Source organism: Nerophis ophidion, linkage group LG02, assembly GCF_033978795.1.
Source record: "Nerophis ophidion isolate RoL-2023_Sa linkage group LG02, RoL_Noph_v1.0, whole genome shotgun sequence".
In the NCBI taxonomy this organism is placed as follows: Eukaryota; Metazoa; Chordata; class Actinopteri; order Syngnathiformes; family Syngnathidae; genus Nerophis; species Nerophis ophidion.
In genome coordinates this window covers 2,611,150-2,627,772 of record NC_084612.1, presented here as the reverse complement: position 1 = coordinate 2,627,772, position 16,623 = coordinate 2,611,150, and the positions used below count along the sequence as shown (strand labels likewise).

General features: G+C 39.0%; 1 protein-coding gene across 5 annotated transcripts in view; it reads left to right on the top strand.

The window, feature by feature from the left end:
• Positions 1-16,623, top strand: part of LOC133535943 (aminopeptidase N-like) — a 68,874-nt gene that overhangs the window by 6,893 nt on the left and 45,358 nt on the right. For 4 of the 5 annotated variants that reach the window (XM_061876065.1, XM_061876032.1, XM_061876057.1 and 1 more), the window contains one exon: positions 16,158-16,623. This exon is cut by the window's right edge and continues 268 nt beyond it. In XM_061876065.1, coding sequence (XP_061732049.1) covers positions 16,278-16,623 — 346 coding nt within the window. In that variant the 5' untranslated portion in view covers positions 16,158-16,277. The remainder of the gene's footprint in view (positions 1-16,157) is intronic. The other variant, XM_061876049.1, reaches the window with a different exon arrangement.

The following is a 16,623-nucleotide window of genomic DNA, read 5'->3' as shown; positions in this document are numbered from 1 at the left end:
AAAAAATGTGTTTTTAACACATTTTTTTTTAGATATCAGCTGTCTTGCAGTCCTGAGGCTTTCTGGCAGGCTGTTTCATAGGTGTGGGCCTTACAGGTGAATTTTGAACGTTTTACTAGAATACATATCATTTATTTGCACAAAACCTGGTAACAGCGAGCACACCAGTCAGGGATTTCTGTACTGACATATGCATAAATGGTCTGCTTTCTGAACATCAATCAGGTTTTAGAAAGAGACATAGCACCATAACTGCTATCAGAGTTGTAAATGACATTATTGAAGCATTGCAAAACAATATTGTGCAGCTCTATTTATCAACCTGTCAAAAGCATTTTGGCAGACAGACTGCACAAGCTTTCTAATCACCTGTCTGATAGGACCCACACTTTGCCTCGTCTTTTTTGCCCCTGCTTTAAAGGGGTTCCATATTAGGTCCAATTTTATTTTCCATCTATTTGAATAATCTCTGTGATAATGTGTCGGATGTAGCGTTCCATTTTTATGCAGATGCCGCGGTCATATATTGTTCATCCCCCACACCCCCTCCAACCTTTGAGCTTCTACAGTCTGCTTTTGATGTTGTTCAGTCCCAGTTGACTCAGCTGAAACTTGTACTAAATGCAGAGACATCTAAGGTGGGGTTATTTTCAAATAGCAAACGACCGCCAATGCACATTCCAAAAATACAAACCCCGTTTCCATATGAGTTGGGAAATTGTGTTAGATGTAAATATAAAAGGAATACAATGCTTTGCAATTCATTTTCAACCCATATTCAGTTGAATGTGCTACAAAGACAACATATTTGATGTTCAAACTGATAAACATTTTTTTTTATTTGCAAATAAACATTAACTTACATCTAACACAATTTCCCAACTCATATGGAAACGGTGTTTGTATTAACTACCGTATTTTTCAGACTATAAGTCGCAGTTTTTTCATAGTTTGACCGGGGGTGCGACTTATACTCAGAAGCGACTTATGTGTGAAATTATTAACACATTACGGTAAAATATCAAATATTATTCAGCTCATTCACGTAAGAGACTAGACGTATAAGATTTCATGGGATTTATCGATTAGGAGTGACAGATTGTTTGGTAAACATATAGCATGTTTTATATGTTATAGTTATTTGAATGACTCTTACCATAATATGTTACCTTAACATAGCAGGCACATTCTCAGGTGGTTATTTATGCCTCATATAACGTACACTTATTCAGCCTGTTGTTCACTATTCTTTATTTATTTTAAATTGCCTTTCAAATGTCTATTCTTGGTGTTAGGTTTTATCAAATACATTTCCCCAAAAAATGCGACTTATACTCCAGTGCGACTTATATATGTTTTTTCCTTCTTTATTATGCATTTTCGGCAGGTGCGACTAATACTCCGTAGCGACTTATACTCCGAAAAATACGGTAGATTGATTGATTGATTGAACGTTTATTAGTAGATTGCACAGTACAGTGCATATTCCGTACAATTGACCACTAAATGGTAACACCCGAATAAGTTTTTCAACTTGTTTAAGTCGGGGTCCACGCTAATCAATTCATGGTGAATCACGTCATATGGTTGAATATGAAATAATCACGACATATAAGTACTTGAGGATTGTTGTGAGAACTTGTCTTTTAAATCTCACATGGAAAAACTTGTCGCTAAATTTAAGATTAAACTGGGTTTTTCTTACAAGTTAGGAAAGGCTTGATCCTGACCACTTTTATGACTTTGCTAGATTATGGAGACTTGCTTTTGATGAATGCATTCGACTTTTATTTGAAAAAACTGGATACCGTATATCACTGTGCCTTATGTTTTATTACTAGTTGTGGCAACCTTGTCCACCATTGCACTTTGTATGCGAAGGCAAACTGTCTATCTCTGTCAGTCCACAGATTTTCTCAATGGATGTTTTTTAAAATTTTATTTATAAATTACTTCTTGTTCTGATTCCCTCTTTTTTATGTTCTTTTATGTGTAGAGACTCCAGTCGCTACAGTTTGCGGTCACAGTACATTCTTGCTGTGTTGATCACTAAAGCCAACACAAGTCTCAGTTAAAAAGAAGTGTTCACATATGCTGCTCCATGGTCATGGAATGAATTGCTAAAGTATCTGAGGCTACCTGAATTTATCACTTTGGGGTAATTTCAGGCCATTGTAAAAAAAAAAAAACTGTTTGATTGGGCACTGTACTTTTAAATCATTATTTTTATTGAATAATGTAATTTTTTTACCTGTTGTGTGCTTTTATCTTTATGTTTTACATAATTAGTGCTTATAACTATAGTATGTGACTAGAGATGTCCAATAATGGCTTTTTTGCCGATATTCCGATATTGTCCAACTCTTAATTAGCGATTCCGATATCAACTGATATGATATTAACACATTATTATGCCTAATTTTGTTGTGATGCCCTGCTGGATGCATGGATGCATGGATGCATTAAACAATGTAACAAGGTTTACCAAAATAAATCAACTCAAATTGTGGAAAAAAAAAATGCCAACATGGCACTGACATCTTTATTATTGATGTCACAAAGTGCACTATTTTTTTTTAACATGCCTCATAACAGCAGCTTGGAATTTGGGACATGCTCTCCCTGAGAGAGCACGAGGATGTTGAGGGGTAGTGGGTTGTACATTGTAGTATCACGGAGGAGTTAGTGCTGCAAGGGTTTCTGGGCATTGTGTTGTGTTTGTTGTCTTACGGTGCTTATGTTCTCCTGAAATGTGTTTGTCATTCTTGTTTGGTGTGGGTTCACAGTGTGGCGCATATTTGTAACAGTGTTAAAGTTGTTTATACGGCCACCCTCAGTGTGACCTGTATGGCTGTTGACCAAGTATGGCTTGCATTCACTTGTGTGTGTGTGTTTGTGTGAAAAGCCGTAGATATTATGTGATTGAGCCAACACGCACGGTTTATTGGCGCTCTGTAAATCTCCCTACGTCCACGTACCACTCCGTACAGCGGCGTTTTAGTCATAAATTTTACTTTTTGAAACCTGTACCGATAATTTCCGATATTACATTTTAAAGCATTTATCAGCCGATAATATCAGTAGTCCGATATTATCGGACATTTCTATATGTGACTGCTACGGTTTGTTGTGCTTCTTTGTATTGATCGAACCTGTTTTCTTGCTGCCCTTTTGGCCAGGTCACTCGTGTTAAAGAGAGTTTTAATCGCAGTGAGTTTTTACCTGGTTAAATAAAGAAAAATGGAATGAGTAATCGGATCACTGACTGTATAGCGGTTAAGGTAAAAGAGATTATACGCTCCAAATAAATTGTGTACATGATTAATGATGATTAATCACCTGAGTTAACTCGTTAATATTGACAGCCCTAGTTTAAACATAAATGAACGCCCATCATGTCAGCACTGCAGTTGGAGACAGTGCATAGAAGGGGTGTTTGATATTAATCAGTAAAGTAAAGTGAATTATATATATATATATATATATATATATATATATATACAAACGCTTTTCTCTACTGACTCAAAGCGCTTTACATAGTGAAACCCAATATCTAAGTTACATTCAAACCAGTGTGGGTGGCACTGGGAGCAGGTGGATAAAGTGTCTTGCCCAAGGACACAATGGCAGTGACTAGGATGGAGGGGGGATCGAACCTGGAACCCTCAAGTTGGTGGCGCGGAAACTTTACCAACCGAGCTATACCGCCTCCCGATCAGCAAATTAAACAAATACTGGATTATATCGGCGTGCATGAAAAATCCCCGATATGAGCGCTTCGATACAAGTAGTCTTGTTTAGATTGTCAGTCAACAGCTTAATGCCCTCCTTAAAATTATTTTCTTCTATTTAAGTCATCACTTACAAAAGGTAAACATGGCAGGCTACAGGCTGCTAGTAAGTATCCTTAATTGAACAGTATTGCAATTTGTCAATATGAACAAGTATGAAATAATCATAGTTTCATATTACTCACACATACCAAGTCTCCAAGGCACAAGTGTGTCAAAAAGTATCCAGTTCAAACGTGTCCACATCATTCAACTCATGGGCTTAACTTAATGAATTATTGTTGTGACGACCGGGTCGCATCGTGATGCGGGGTTTGTTCTCCCAGGAATGCAGGACACAGCGTGCTGGTAGGAACAAATGATTTATTTAGAAATAAATCAGACTGTAACAAAAAAAAAAACGTGCTCATAGCACTTAAGGCAGAAACTAAAGGAGCTAGCGTGGGAGCTAGAAGGTAAAAAGAGCCTTTTGTGGAAGCTAGCAGGTACAGAACAGGAATCAAACATCATCTGTTGTATAAAACAAATTAGGAAGCCAGACCGAGTGAGGCCAGAGCATGGGCTAAATAGCCCTCTGATTAGTGCCCGGGCAACAGGTGTGCGTCCGAACACTAACCAGAGGCAGGTGAATGTAATCTGCCGTCATGGCAACTGAGACAAACAAACTCAAAAAGGTGCTGAGAACACAATTGAACTGAATACGTAAATAAACTATGCTCCGTGCAGCGGATCATAACAATTGTGGCCATTAAAAAAAACAATGACCACTCCACTTCAACCTAAGTAAAAACAGCACAAGTTCATTCCAGCTGGTAAATAATTGATAGGTTGGGGTTTTTCATACCTCACATTGTTCTGTGTTTGACTACTTTCCCTTGATCAAGCCTTTTTTAACTTCCCACACTATAAGATAAAATAAGTATGTATAATTTGTGCTGATATCTTATCGTACCAATATCGGTATCACCCAATACTTAAGGCTCCAGTATCGGTATCATATTGGAAGTGAAATAGTTGGGACAAACATTGTGCATAGTTCTTGTTTCTTTGCAAGCAGGACTTATCCACATTAATGGTATTCAAAATGCAGCACGAGGCCCCCACCCCTTAATATATATAAATATATATATTAAAAAAAAAAAAATATATATATATATATTATATATGCATTACATTTTTAAAGAGCTACACTATTAAATAGCCACTTCATTTATAAAGCACTTTTAACCACCGTACTGTTTCTAAAACGCTGTACATGAAAAAATAATAACAAGTAATTCAATTAAAAGCATTTAAAATAACAATAGATTAAATAATTATCATTTAAAAAATGTAATAATAATAATGATAGTAAAAAACCCAAAATTAGTAAAAACAAATCAATAAAATAAATAGAATAAAACAAAATAATACTTCATGACTGAAGCCAATTTGAAAGGTAAATTATATGTTATATTTATTTGCACAGCACTTATAAGACATAGCGGTGAATCTTTCATTGTGATAGCTTAGCTTACATTCACCTACTTTGAATTGCAAGTAACATTTTTTCTTTCCACATCTTAAACGTATAGAACGTATCAAAGTGGTCCTTCGTATCCGTCAATTTATCTCTAAGCGGGCCTCATCTAAAAAAAAAAAGGTTTTGACACCCTTGTTAGTTACAGTAGGTTATAAAAAGCAGAGGTGGGTAGTAACGCACTACATTTACTCCATTACATCTAGTTGAGTAACTTTTGGGATAAATTGTTCTTCTAAGAGTAGTTTTAATGCAACATACTTTTAGTTTTAGCAGAGTATATTTCTAGATTAGATTAGATTAGATAGTACTTTATTTATTCCGTCAGGAGAGTTCCTTCAGGAAAATAACAATTTTCAGCACAATCCCATTCAAGATCAGACAAACATTAAAGGGAGACAGAACAGGATCGCTGCCGGATCTGCCAGCTTCCAGCGCCCCTTACAAAAAAAGATGAGATACAGGTAAACAAGGGGATAGAGATAGAGAAGAAACGCTACTTTTACTCCGCTCCATTTATCCACAGTCAGCTCGCTTCTGATTTTTATCGATCTGTTAATGCACGCTTTGTTTGTTTTGGTTTGTCAGACAGACCTTCAAAGTAGGATCTATCACATGCCTGCGTTTCACCAATCAAATGCAGTCACTGGTGACGTTTGACTCCGTTTCACCAATCAAATGCAGTCACTGGTGACGTTTGACTCCGTTTCACCAATCAAATGCAGTCACTGGTGACGTTTGACTCTTTTTCACCAATCAAATGCAGTCACTGGTGACGTTTGACTCTGTTTCACCAATCAAACAGAGCCAGGCGGTCACATGATTAACTGCACACTTTTTTTAAAAAAAACAAACCTTTATTAATTAATGTCAACATTTACAAACAGTTGAAAATAATCAAACTATTTACAAAAACCGTACAAAACAGCGCCATGGGGTTCTGAATTCAAAGTAACAAAAATAAAATGCAAAAAATATATATATATAAAATAAACAAAGTGCAAAGCCATAGGCTCACTCAATCTCAGTAAATTACTTCAATTTGGAACACAGCATCATTGTTTTCACAGCTTTTTGGTTGTTAGAGGTAGAGTGTTTTAATGTACAGTTCTAAATCTTTTTTAAAGGCACCAAAAACAGGTCGGGTATTGAGAAACTTACATTTATGAATATAAAACTTAGCCAACAGTATAATGAGGTTGCAAAGGTAAAATTCATTTTCAATTTTTTTTTCAATACAATGTAAAACCAAATGTCTATTATTTAGTATATATTATTGTTTTAGTTGCGCTGAATTTGTTCATTGCTATTTTTATGTTTTTTTTACTCATCAGTTACTCAGTACTTGAGTAGTTTTTTCACAAAATACTTTTTACTTTTACTCAAGTAAATATTTGGGTGACTACTCCTTACTTTTACTTGAGTAATACATCTCTAAAGTAACAGTACTTTTACTTGAGTACAATTTCTGGCTACTCTACCCACCTCTGGTGAATAGTGAGTACAGCTCTATGTTTTAATTTCAAGGCACAATACAGTAGAAAGTTAACATGGTAATAAAATCAAGAGTAGTCAGTGTACAGCTTGCAAAGCAGTATAGAGTCACTATACACTGAAAATGAGTCATCACACATAATTATTGTTTTAATATCCGAGCATACTAAGTATATTTACATTATTATATAGCACTGCCTTCATCCTCTTGGACATGGAATACAGCAGAGCTGCTCATGTTGTTACTGGAATCTTCCTCCAATCCTCCACGACGACAACACGGGTGTACGTTGAACACTTTGCGCTCCTTGACACCTGCCTGAAGATGCCTCACAGGTGCTCAATTAGATTCAGGTTTGGGAGAGACTCTCTTTCTGCTTCACAATCTCACTCGTGCAACCCCAGGCCAAGATGCCACCATGCTGGACTATAAATAAGTACATTTTTTTTCTAAAAGACCAGAAAAAGATATTTAAGTTTTCAAGACAAAGTACCAAAGTGCATTTGATGGGGGTTTGATTTGATGTCCCCTCATGCTGTACACTGAATACTCTAAAACAGTGTTTCTTAACCATGTTCTGTTGAAATGAGCTACCCATCAAAATGAGCTATCATTTGACAAGGCTGTAAACTGTAAGTAGATTACATCAATTGTTATATACTCTAGGTGTCAAAGTCAAGGCCCGAGGGCCAGATCCGGCCCGTGAATGAATTTTCTATGGCCACCGGGAAGATCAATCTATCAATCAATGTTTACTTATATAGCCCTAAATCACTAGTGTCTCAAAGGGCTGCACAAACCACTACGACATCCTCGGTAGGCCCACATAAGGGCAAGGAAAACTCACACCCAGTGGGACATCGGTGACAATAATGACCCAGTGGGACGTCGGTGACAATGATGACTATGAGAACCTTGGAGAGGAGGAAAGCAATGGATGTTGAGCGGGTCTAACATGATACTGTGAAAGTGCAATCTATAATGGATCCAACACAGTCGCGAGAGTCCAGTCCAAAGCGGCTCCAACACAGCAGCGAGAGACCCCTTCACAGCGGAGCCTGCAGGAAACCATCCCAAGCGGAGGCGGATCAGCAGCGCAGAGATGTCCCCAGCCGATACACAGGCGAGCAGTACATGGCCACCGGATCGGACCGGACCCCCTCCACAAGGGAGAGTGGGACATAGAAGAAAAAGAAAAGAAACGGCAGATCAACTGGTCTAAAAAGGGAGTCTATTTAAAGGCTAGAGCATACAAATGAGTTTTAAGGTGAGACTTAAATGCTTCTACTGAGGTGGCATCTCGAACTGTTACCGGGAGGGCATTCCAGAGTACTGGAGCCCGAAATGAAAAAGCTCTATAGCCCGCAGACCTTTTTTGGGCTTTGGGAATCACTAATAAGCCGGAGTCCTTTGAACGCAGATTTCTTGCCGGGACATATGGTACAATACAATCGGCAAGATAGGATGGAGCTAGACCGTGTAGTATTTTATACGTAAGTAGTAAAACCTTAAAGTCACATCTTAAGTGCACAGGAAGCCAGTGCAGGTGAGCCAGTACAGGTATATATGTATGTATATATGTATATAAAGGTATATACAGTATAGGTATATATGTATGGATATATGTATATAAAGGTATATACAGTATAGGTATATATGTATGTATATATGTATATAAAGGTATATACAGTCCAGGCGTAATGTGATCAAACTTTCTTGTTCTTGTCAAAAGTCTAGCAGCCGCATTTTGTACCAACTGTAATCTTTTAATGCTAGACATGGGGAGACCCGAAAATAATACGTTACAGTAATCGAGGCGAGACGTAACAAACGCATGGATAATGATCTCAGCGTCTTTAGTGGACAGAATGGAGCGAATTTTAGCGATATTACGGAGATGAAAGAAGGCTGTTTTAGTAACGCTTTTAATGTGTGCCTCAAAGGAGAGAGTTGGGTCGAAGATAATACCCAGATTCTTTACCGTGTCGCCTTGTTTAATTGTTTGGTTGTCAAATGTTAGAGTTGTATTATTAAATAGAGTTCGGTGTCTAGCAGGACCGATAATCAGCATTTCCGTTTTTTTGGCGTTGAGTTGCAAAAAGTTAGCGGACATCCATTGTTTAATTTCATTAAGACACGCCTCCAGCTGACTACAATCCGGCGTGTTGGTCAGCTTTAGGGGCATGTAGAGTTGGGTGTCATCAGCATAGCAGTGAAAGCTAATACCGTATTTGCGTATGATGTCACCTAGCGGCAGCATGTAGATGCTGAAGAGTGCAGGGCCAAGGACCGAACCCTGGGGAACTCCACACGTTACCTTAACGTAGTCCGAGGTCACATTGTTATGGGAGACACACTGCATCCTAGATATGTGATTAGTATTAGAACCGGCCCGCAGGCCACAGCTGCTTGCTGCTGTTTTGCACACACTGATACTCCATCAGTTTTGGTGCTAGGAATCATCAAAATGGGGTCCCAGGGACCCCATCAAGACATAAAAATGGGATCCCACAAGAAATTTTTGGGGTCCCACTTTTTTGTAAACAAATGATAAATGTATGCATTATCCTGTTAAATCTCACATTTTATATGGTGTTTTGGTAAAAGGTTTTCATAAACGTTACTTAATTCATTAAAAAAAAAAATACAAAAGAAAACACATTTTTATGTACAAACCCCATTTCCATATGAGTTGGGAAAGTTAAAAAGTTAAAGTACCAATGATTGTCACACACACACTAGGTGTGGCGAAATTATTCTCTGCATTTGACCCATCGCCCTTCATCACCCCTGGGAGGTGAGGGGAGCAGTGAGCAGCAGTGGTGCCGCACCCGGGAATCATTTTTGGTGATTTAACCCCCAATTCCAACCCTTGATACTGAGTGCCAAGCAGGGAGGTAATGGGTCCCATTTTTATAGTCTTTGGTATGACTCGGCCAGGGTTTGAACTCACAACCTACCGATCTCAGGCCGGAAACTCTAACTACTAGGCCACTGAGTAGGTTAGGAAATTGTGTTAGATGTAAATATAAATGGAATACAATGATTTGAAAATCATTTTCAACCCATATTCAGTTGAATATGCTACAAAAACAACACACTTGATGTTCAAACTCATAAATTAGATTTTTTTTTTGCAAATAACAATTAACTTAGGCTGCAACATGTGCCAAAGTAGTTGGGAAAGGGCATGTTCACCACTGTGTTACATCACTTTTTCTTTTAACAGCACTCAATTAACGTTTGGGAACTGAGGAAACTAATTGTTGAAGCTTTGAAAGTGGAATTATGTCCCATTCTTGTTTTATGTAGAGCTTCAGTCCTTCAACAGTCCGGGGTCTCCACTGTCATATTTTACGCTTCATAATACGCCACACATTTTTGAAGGGAGACAGGTCTGGACTGCAGGCGGGCCAGGAAAGTACCCGCACTGTTTTTTTTTTTTTTTACGAAGCCACGCTGTTGTAACACGTGCTGAATGTGGCTGGGCATTGTCGTGCTGAAATAAGCAATAAGTAAAATAAGTATTCGGTTATATACATTCATTTACATTCTTCCTTACCGCTACCGGTATTAAAAATAAATAAATATATATATATATATATTATAATATTTTCAGAATGTGTTTGTTTTATTTTTGGTCATAGTAAGACGAAAAAAAACACCTGAAGTTGTCTTTATTTTTTAGTTTGTCAGGTTTGTCCCTGACAGTTTGGTCATGTTTTAGTTTTTCATCTGTTTGTCTTATTTCCTGTCAGCGCTCTTATTTTGTCTTTATTTCCTGCTTTTCTCCCTGAGTGCTGTGTCCCCTCAGTTGTTGCTGATTGACACTTAGCCACACCTGGTGTCAATCAGCCAGCTACTATTCAAAGCTGCTTTGTCCTCCACTCGGTGTTGGAGTATTATCGTGTCGATGTCACCACTACCTGTCGTTGTCGATATCGTTACAGCTACTACCTGTCGTTCTACTACTTGTCCTTGTCGCTGTCGTCGGTAAGCTGTTCCTGTTAGCTTTTTATAGTTGGCTTTCTCTTAGCTCTTTTGTTTCGTGTTTTCTTGTTAGCCATTAGCTGTTTCCGGTTTTTCTGTTTGCTGGTTCCTGTTTTCAGTTTTGGCTATACCTAGTTCCTGGTTTGTTTTTTTTACCTTTTATTTTGAACATTAAATCATGTTTTCCTGGACAAAGCCTGCCTTCTCTGCATCTTGGGGTTCGTCAACAACACACCCTGACAGTTTGAATGCTATGATTTTTGTGTGCACAGATTTTCCTCCATGCGGCCCCTCAGCCAAAATTAGTTTCACACCCTTCAAGACTAAGATTACTAATTCAGTGGTAATATTTGAGTGGGTCCCGGGCCCCTGTATCATGGACAAGTTGGGTCCCAAGGTCAAAAAGGTTAAGAACCCCTGCTCTAAAGTATATCCAAGTTTGCCTTTTGACAAGATGCACTGTAATAAAAACATGAATGGTGTACTGCACTCCATTTGTGTGGTCTTGGTGGGGGTCTTGATTGTGTGCATGGGTTCCAGATGTTGTGTACCTTTAAGGTGTAAAGTTACGGACTGTGAATGATATTTCTTTGGACTGCCCTGAAAGATTCATTGATGTCTTCTGCAAGACGGTGCTTGTAAAGTTGCCTCTAAGTGCCCCCATGTAGTCAAGCTCAGTAAATTAGGGGCCTATTAAAGCCTGGAATATGACGCAGTTTTCCCAGGTCACTGGCACGGAACGGGGCTAGGTCAACGGAGAGACACTTTTTTGGTAAGATTTAATGCTTTGTCACTCTGATTTTGAGAGATAAATGCTGGTTCTGGCACAAGGAAATGGATATTGTGGTTTGTAATTTCCTCCGAAGGTAAGATATCCATAAATGATAACGTTTAGTGTGCTAGATATGTGTCGTGGCTGTGTAAGTAGCATTGATCTTTCAGTACCACAAACCCCGTTTCCATATGAGTTGGGAAATTGTGCTACATAAACGGAATACAAAGATTTGCAAATCATTTTCAAAACATGGCGTCACTATAGACAGCCATTTTAAACTAGACAAACAAGTCAATGGCGTTTTAAAATCGTGTTTTTATCACCTTCGTCTTTTAGTAAAGGTTAAACCGTTTTTATCTTTTAACCTTTTTGAACAAGTGGTGCATGCTTTTATTTCAAGTGGCCTGGACTACTGCAATGCACTTTATGCTGGCATTAGCCAAAAAGCTCTCTCCCGGTTGCAGTTAGTCCAGAACGCGGCAGCAGGACTTTTAACAGGGGCCAGGAAACGCCAGCATATAACCCCAATTCTTCAGAGTTTGCACTGGCTCCCTGTTCATTTTAGAATTGATTTTAAAACATTGCTGTTTGTTTTTAAATCTTTACATGGACTGGCACCTGAATATATCTCAGACCTCATCCAAATTTACATTCCTGCGCGCGCTCTGAGGTCCGAGAGCCAGTTCCAGCTCGTGGTGCCCAAGACCAGACTTAAGACCAGGGGAGACAGGACCTTCTCTGTGGTCGGCCCTAAGCTCTGGAACATTCTGCCCCTCCATGTTCAAACTGCTTCCACAGTGGACTCTTTTAAGTCTCGTCTTAAGACCCACTTTTATTCTTTGGCTTTTAACACTAGGTGAGTTGTGTGGTCCTCTGTCCTCTGTGTTTTTTATACACTTTGATTTCTATTTGACTGTTTTAATTGATTTTACCCTTTAAAATTGTTTTTAATCAAATTTGTTTTTATATTGTTTTTATTGGTTTTATTTTTATTCATTTTTTGTTTTATTCAGTCATTGGTGGAGCATAATAATGTTTTTAACATGGCTGTGCAGCACTTTGGAAACGTTATTGTTGTTTAAATGTGCTATATAAATAAAGTGGATTGGATTGGATTGGATATTCAGTTGAATATGCTACAAAGACAACATATTTGATGTTCAAACTGATAAACATTTTATTTTTTTCAAATACTCATTAACATTAGAATGCTGCCAGCAACATGTGACAAAGAATTTGGGAAAGGTGGCAATAAATACTGATAAAGTTGAGGAATGCTCATCAAACACTTATTTGGAACATCTCACATGTGTGCAGGTTAATTGGGAACAGGTGGGTGCCATGATTGGGTATAAAAACAGCTTCCCAAATAATGCTCAGTCTTTCACAAGAAAGGACGGGGCGAGGTACACCCCTTTGTCCACAACTGCGTGAGCAAATAGTCAAACAGTTTAAGAACAAAGTTTCTCAAAGTGCAATTGCAAGAAATTTAGGGATTTCAACATCTACGCTCCATAATATCATCAAAAGGTTCAGAGAGTCTGGAGAAATCACTCCACGTAAGCGGCATGGCCGGAAATAAACATTGAATGACCGTGACCTTCGATCCCTCAGACGGCACCGTATCAAAAACCGACATCACTCTCTAAAGGATATCACCACATGGGCTCAGGAACACTTCAAAAAACCACTGTCACTAAATACAGTTGGTCGCTACATCTGTAAGTGCAAGTTAAAGCTCTACTATGCAAAGCGAAAGCCATTTATCAACAACATCCAGAAACGCCGCCGGCTTCTCTGGGCCCGAGATCATCTAAGATGGACTGATACAAAGTGGAAAAGTGTTCTGTGGTTTGAAGAGTCCACATTTCAAATTGTTTTTGGAAATATTCGACATCCGGACCAAAGGGGAAGCGAACCATCCAGACTGTTATGGACGCAAAGTTCAAAGGCCAGCATCTGTGATGGTATGGGGGTGCATTAGTGCCGAAGGCATGGGTAACTTACACATCTGTGAAGGCACCATTGGAACAACATATGCTGCCGTCTAAGCGCCGTCTTTTTCATCGACGCCCCTGCTTATTCAGCACGTGATACAACAGCGTGGCTTCGTAAAAAAGGGATGCGGGTACTTTCCTGGCCCGCCTGCAGTCCAGACCCGTCTCCCATCGAAAATGTGTGGCGCATTATGAAGCGTAAAATACTGTTGAACAACTGAAGTTTGACATAAAACAAGAATGGTTTATTGAGTGTTGTTAAAAGAAAATGTGATGTAACACAGTGGTGAACATGCCCTTTCCCAACTACTTTGGCATGTGTTGCAGCCATGAAATTCTAAGTTAATTATTGTTTGCAAAAAAAAAAAAAAGTTTATGAGTTTGAACATCAAATATCTTGTCTTTGTAGTGCATTCAATTGAATATAGGTTGAAAATGATTTGCAAATCATTGTATTCCGTTTATATTTACATCTAACACAATTTCCCAACTCTTATGGAAACGGGGTTTGTACAAGTCAAATATCACGCAATCGCGGTTTCCTTGTTAAAATACAATATTGTTGTTTTTCATGCGATTTCCACCACATTTGGTTGGATGTCACCACAAAGAGTTCTTTCTGAATGATTTAACCACAATTTTATCGGCGTTTACACAACGCCACATTTAGGGGGTTTTGTATTTCTTTGTTCTTTGTTTTTGCCTACCAGCTCTGCGGTCGTGAAGTCAGTGAGAACGAACGACTTATGAACTTTTCTCAGATCTACTGCAGTAGTAAAAGCGGCAGCAGTAATGTAGTATCATTACTTTTGGGATGTTCTTATTGCTTGTTGTGTTATACTGTATATCCAGCGCAGAATGAATGTGGAAATAATTAAAATGATTCAGCGTTGGTTCTTTAAATTGTAAATAGTCCGCTTTACACTGCACCCTTTTTACCTACTTATAATATATTCTAAAAGTCTCTTAAATCGGTTGTAACAAATGAATATCTGACAACTTTATATATATATCCCACTTGATATTTGCTAACTTATCACATGTGTAGCCATCTAGCTCATTAAACACAAAAACATACTCCTTTTTGAAGAAGAAATTTATTTTCTAAGTCGTTTGTGTCTATTATTTTTCATCCATCCATCCATCTTCTTCCGCTTATCCGAGGTTGGGTCGCGGGGGCAGCAGCCTAAGCAGGGAAGCCCAGACTTCCCTCTCCTATTATTTTTCTGTCAGACGAGTTGAGTTTATACCAAAAGGTTATATTTTTTTGCTGTATCACCCATTTTGGTATAAAATGAACTCGTCGTGTTTGGAGGAAGAAGAATACTGAGTTGCATCCCAAGAACACCATACCTACTGTGAAGCATGGGGGTGGAAACATCATGCTTTGGGGCTGTTTTTCTGCGAAGGGGACAGGACGATTGATCCGTGTTAAGGAAAGAATGAATGGGGCCATGTATCGTGAGATTTTGAGCCAAAACTTCCTTCCATCAGCGACAGCTCTGAACGGTTGACCAAATTCTTATTTTCCACCACAATTTACAAATAAATTCTTTAAAATTCCTACAATGTGAATGCCTGGATTTTTTTTCCTCATTCTGTCTCTCACAGTTGAAGTGTACCTATGATGAACATTACAGACCTCTGTCATCATTTTAAGTGGGAGAACTTGCACAATCGGTGGCTGACTAAATACTTTTTTGCCCCACTGTATACTATTCAATGGCCGCATATTGACATACCTATAGCAATCAGTCGCCTCATATTGACATACCTATAGCAATCAATCGCCGCATATTGACATACCAGGCAATCCCTGCATATTGACATACCTATACCAATCAATGGCTGCATATTGACATACCTATACCAATCAATGGCTGCATATTGACATACCTATACCAATCAATGGCTGCATATTGACATACCTATAGCAATCAAACGCCACATTTTGACATACCTATACCAATCAGTCGCCTCATATTGACATACCTATACCAATAAATTGCTGCATATTGACATACCTATACCAGGCAATGGCTGCATATTGACATACCTATACCAATCAATGGCTGCATATTGACATACCTATACCAATCAATGGCTGCATATTGACATACCTATAGCAATCAAACGCCACATTTTGACATACCTATACCAATCAGTCGCCTCATATTGACATACCTATACCAATCAATGGCCGCATATTGACATACCTATAGCAATCAATGGCCGCATATTGACATACCTATACCAGGCAATCCCTGCATATTAACATACCTATACCAATCAATGGCTGCATATTGACATACCTATAGCAATCAAACGCCACATTTTGACATACCTATACCAATCAGTCGCCTCATATTGACATACCTATACCAATCAATCGCTGCATATTGACATACCTATACCAGGCAATCGCTGCATATTAACATACCTATACCAATCAATTGCCACATATTAACATACCTTTACCAATCAATCGCCGCATATTGACATACCTTTTACCAATCAATGAACGCATATTAACATACCTATAGCAATCAATCGATGCATATTGACAGTCCACCCTTACCTCCCTTTCCAGGTCTTATAACCATGTCCTTGTATCAGCTGAACTACTAACTGACGGGAGACGGGACTTTCCAAAGTGAAATAGCATCTGACTGAGAGCCATCCGAGTCCTGCAGTGACCCCCATCCTGGACATGGGGAAAGCCTACTATATCAGCAGGAACGTGGGATTCGTGCTTCTGTTGCTGGCGTTCAGCGCCCTGGTGACCATCATCGCTTTGTCTGTCGCTTACAACAAGGAGAGGATTAAGAACCGATTCAGAGCTAGAGACCAAGCAGTAGCAAGCAAGAGCACAGACACCACACCAAGCAGCACACATGTGCCCGTCTCGGACGATCCGTGGGACCAGTACAGACTCCCAGGCTCGCTCGTTCCAGACTCCTACGAGGTGACGCTGTGGCCCCGCTTGGAGCCCAACGCGAGCAGCGGCCTTTTCATCTTCACCGGACACTCGACGGTGGTCTTCAAATGTCTGAAGG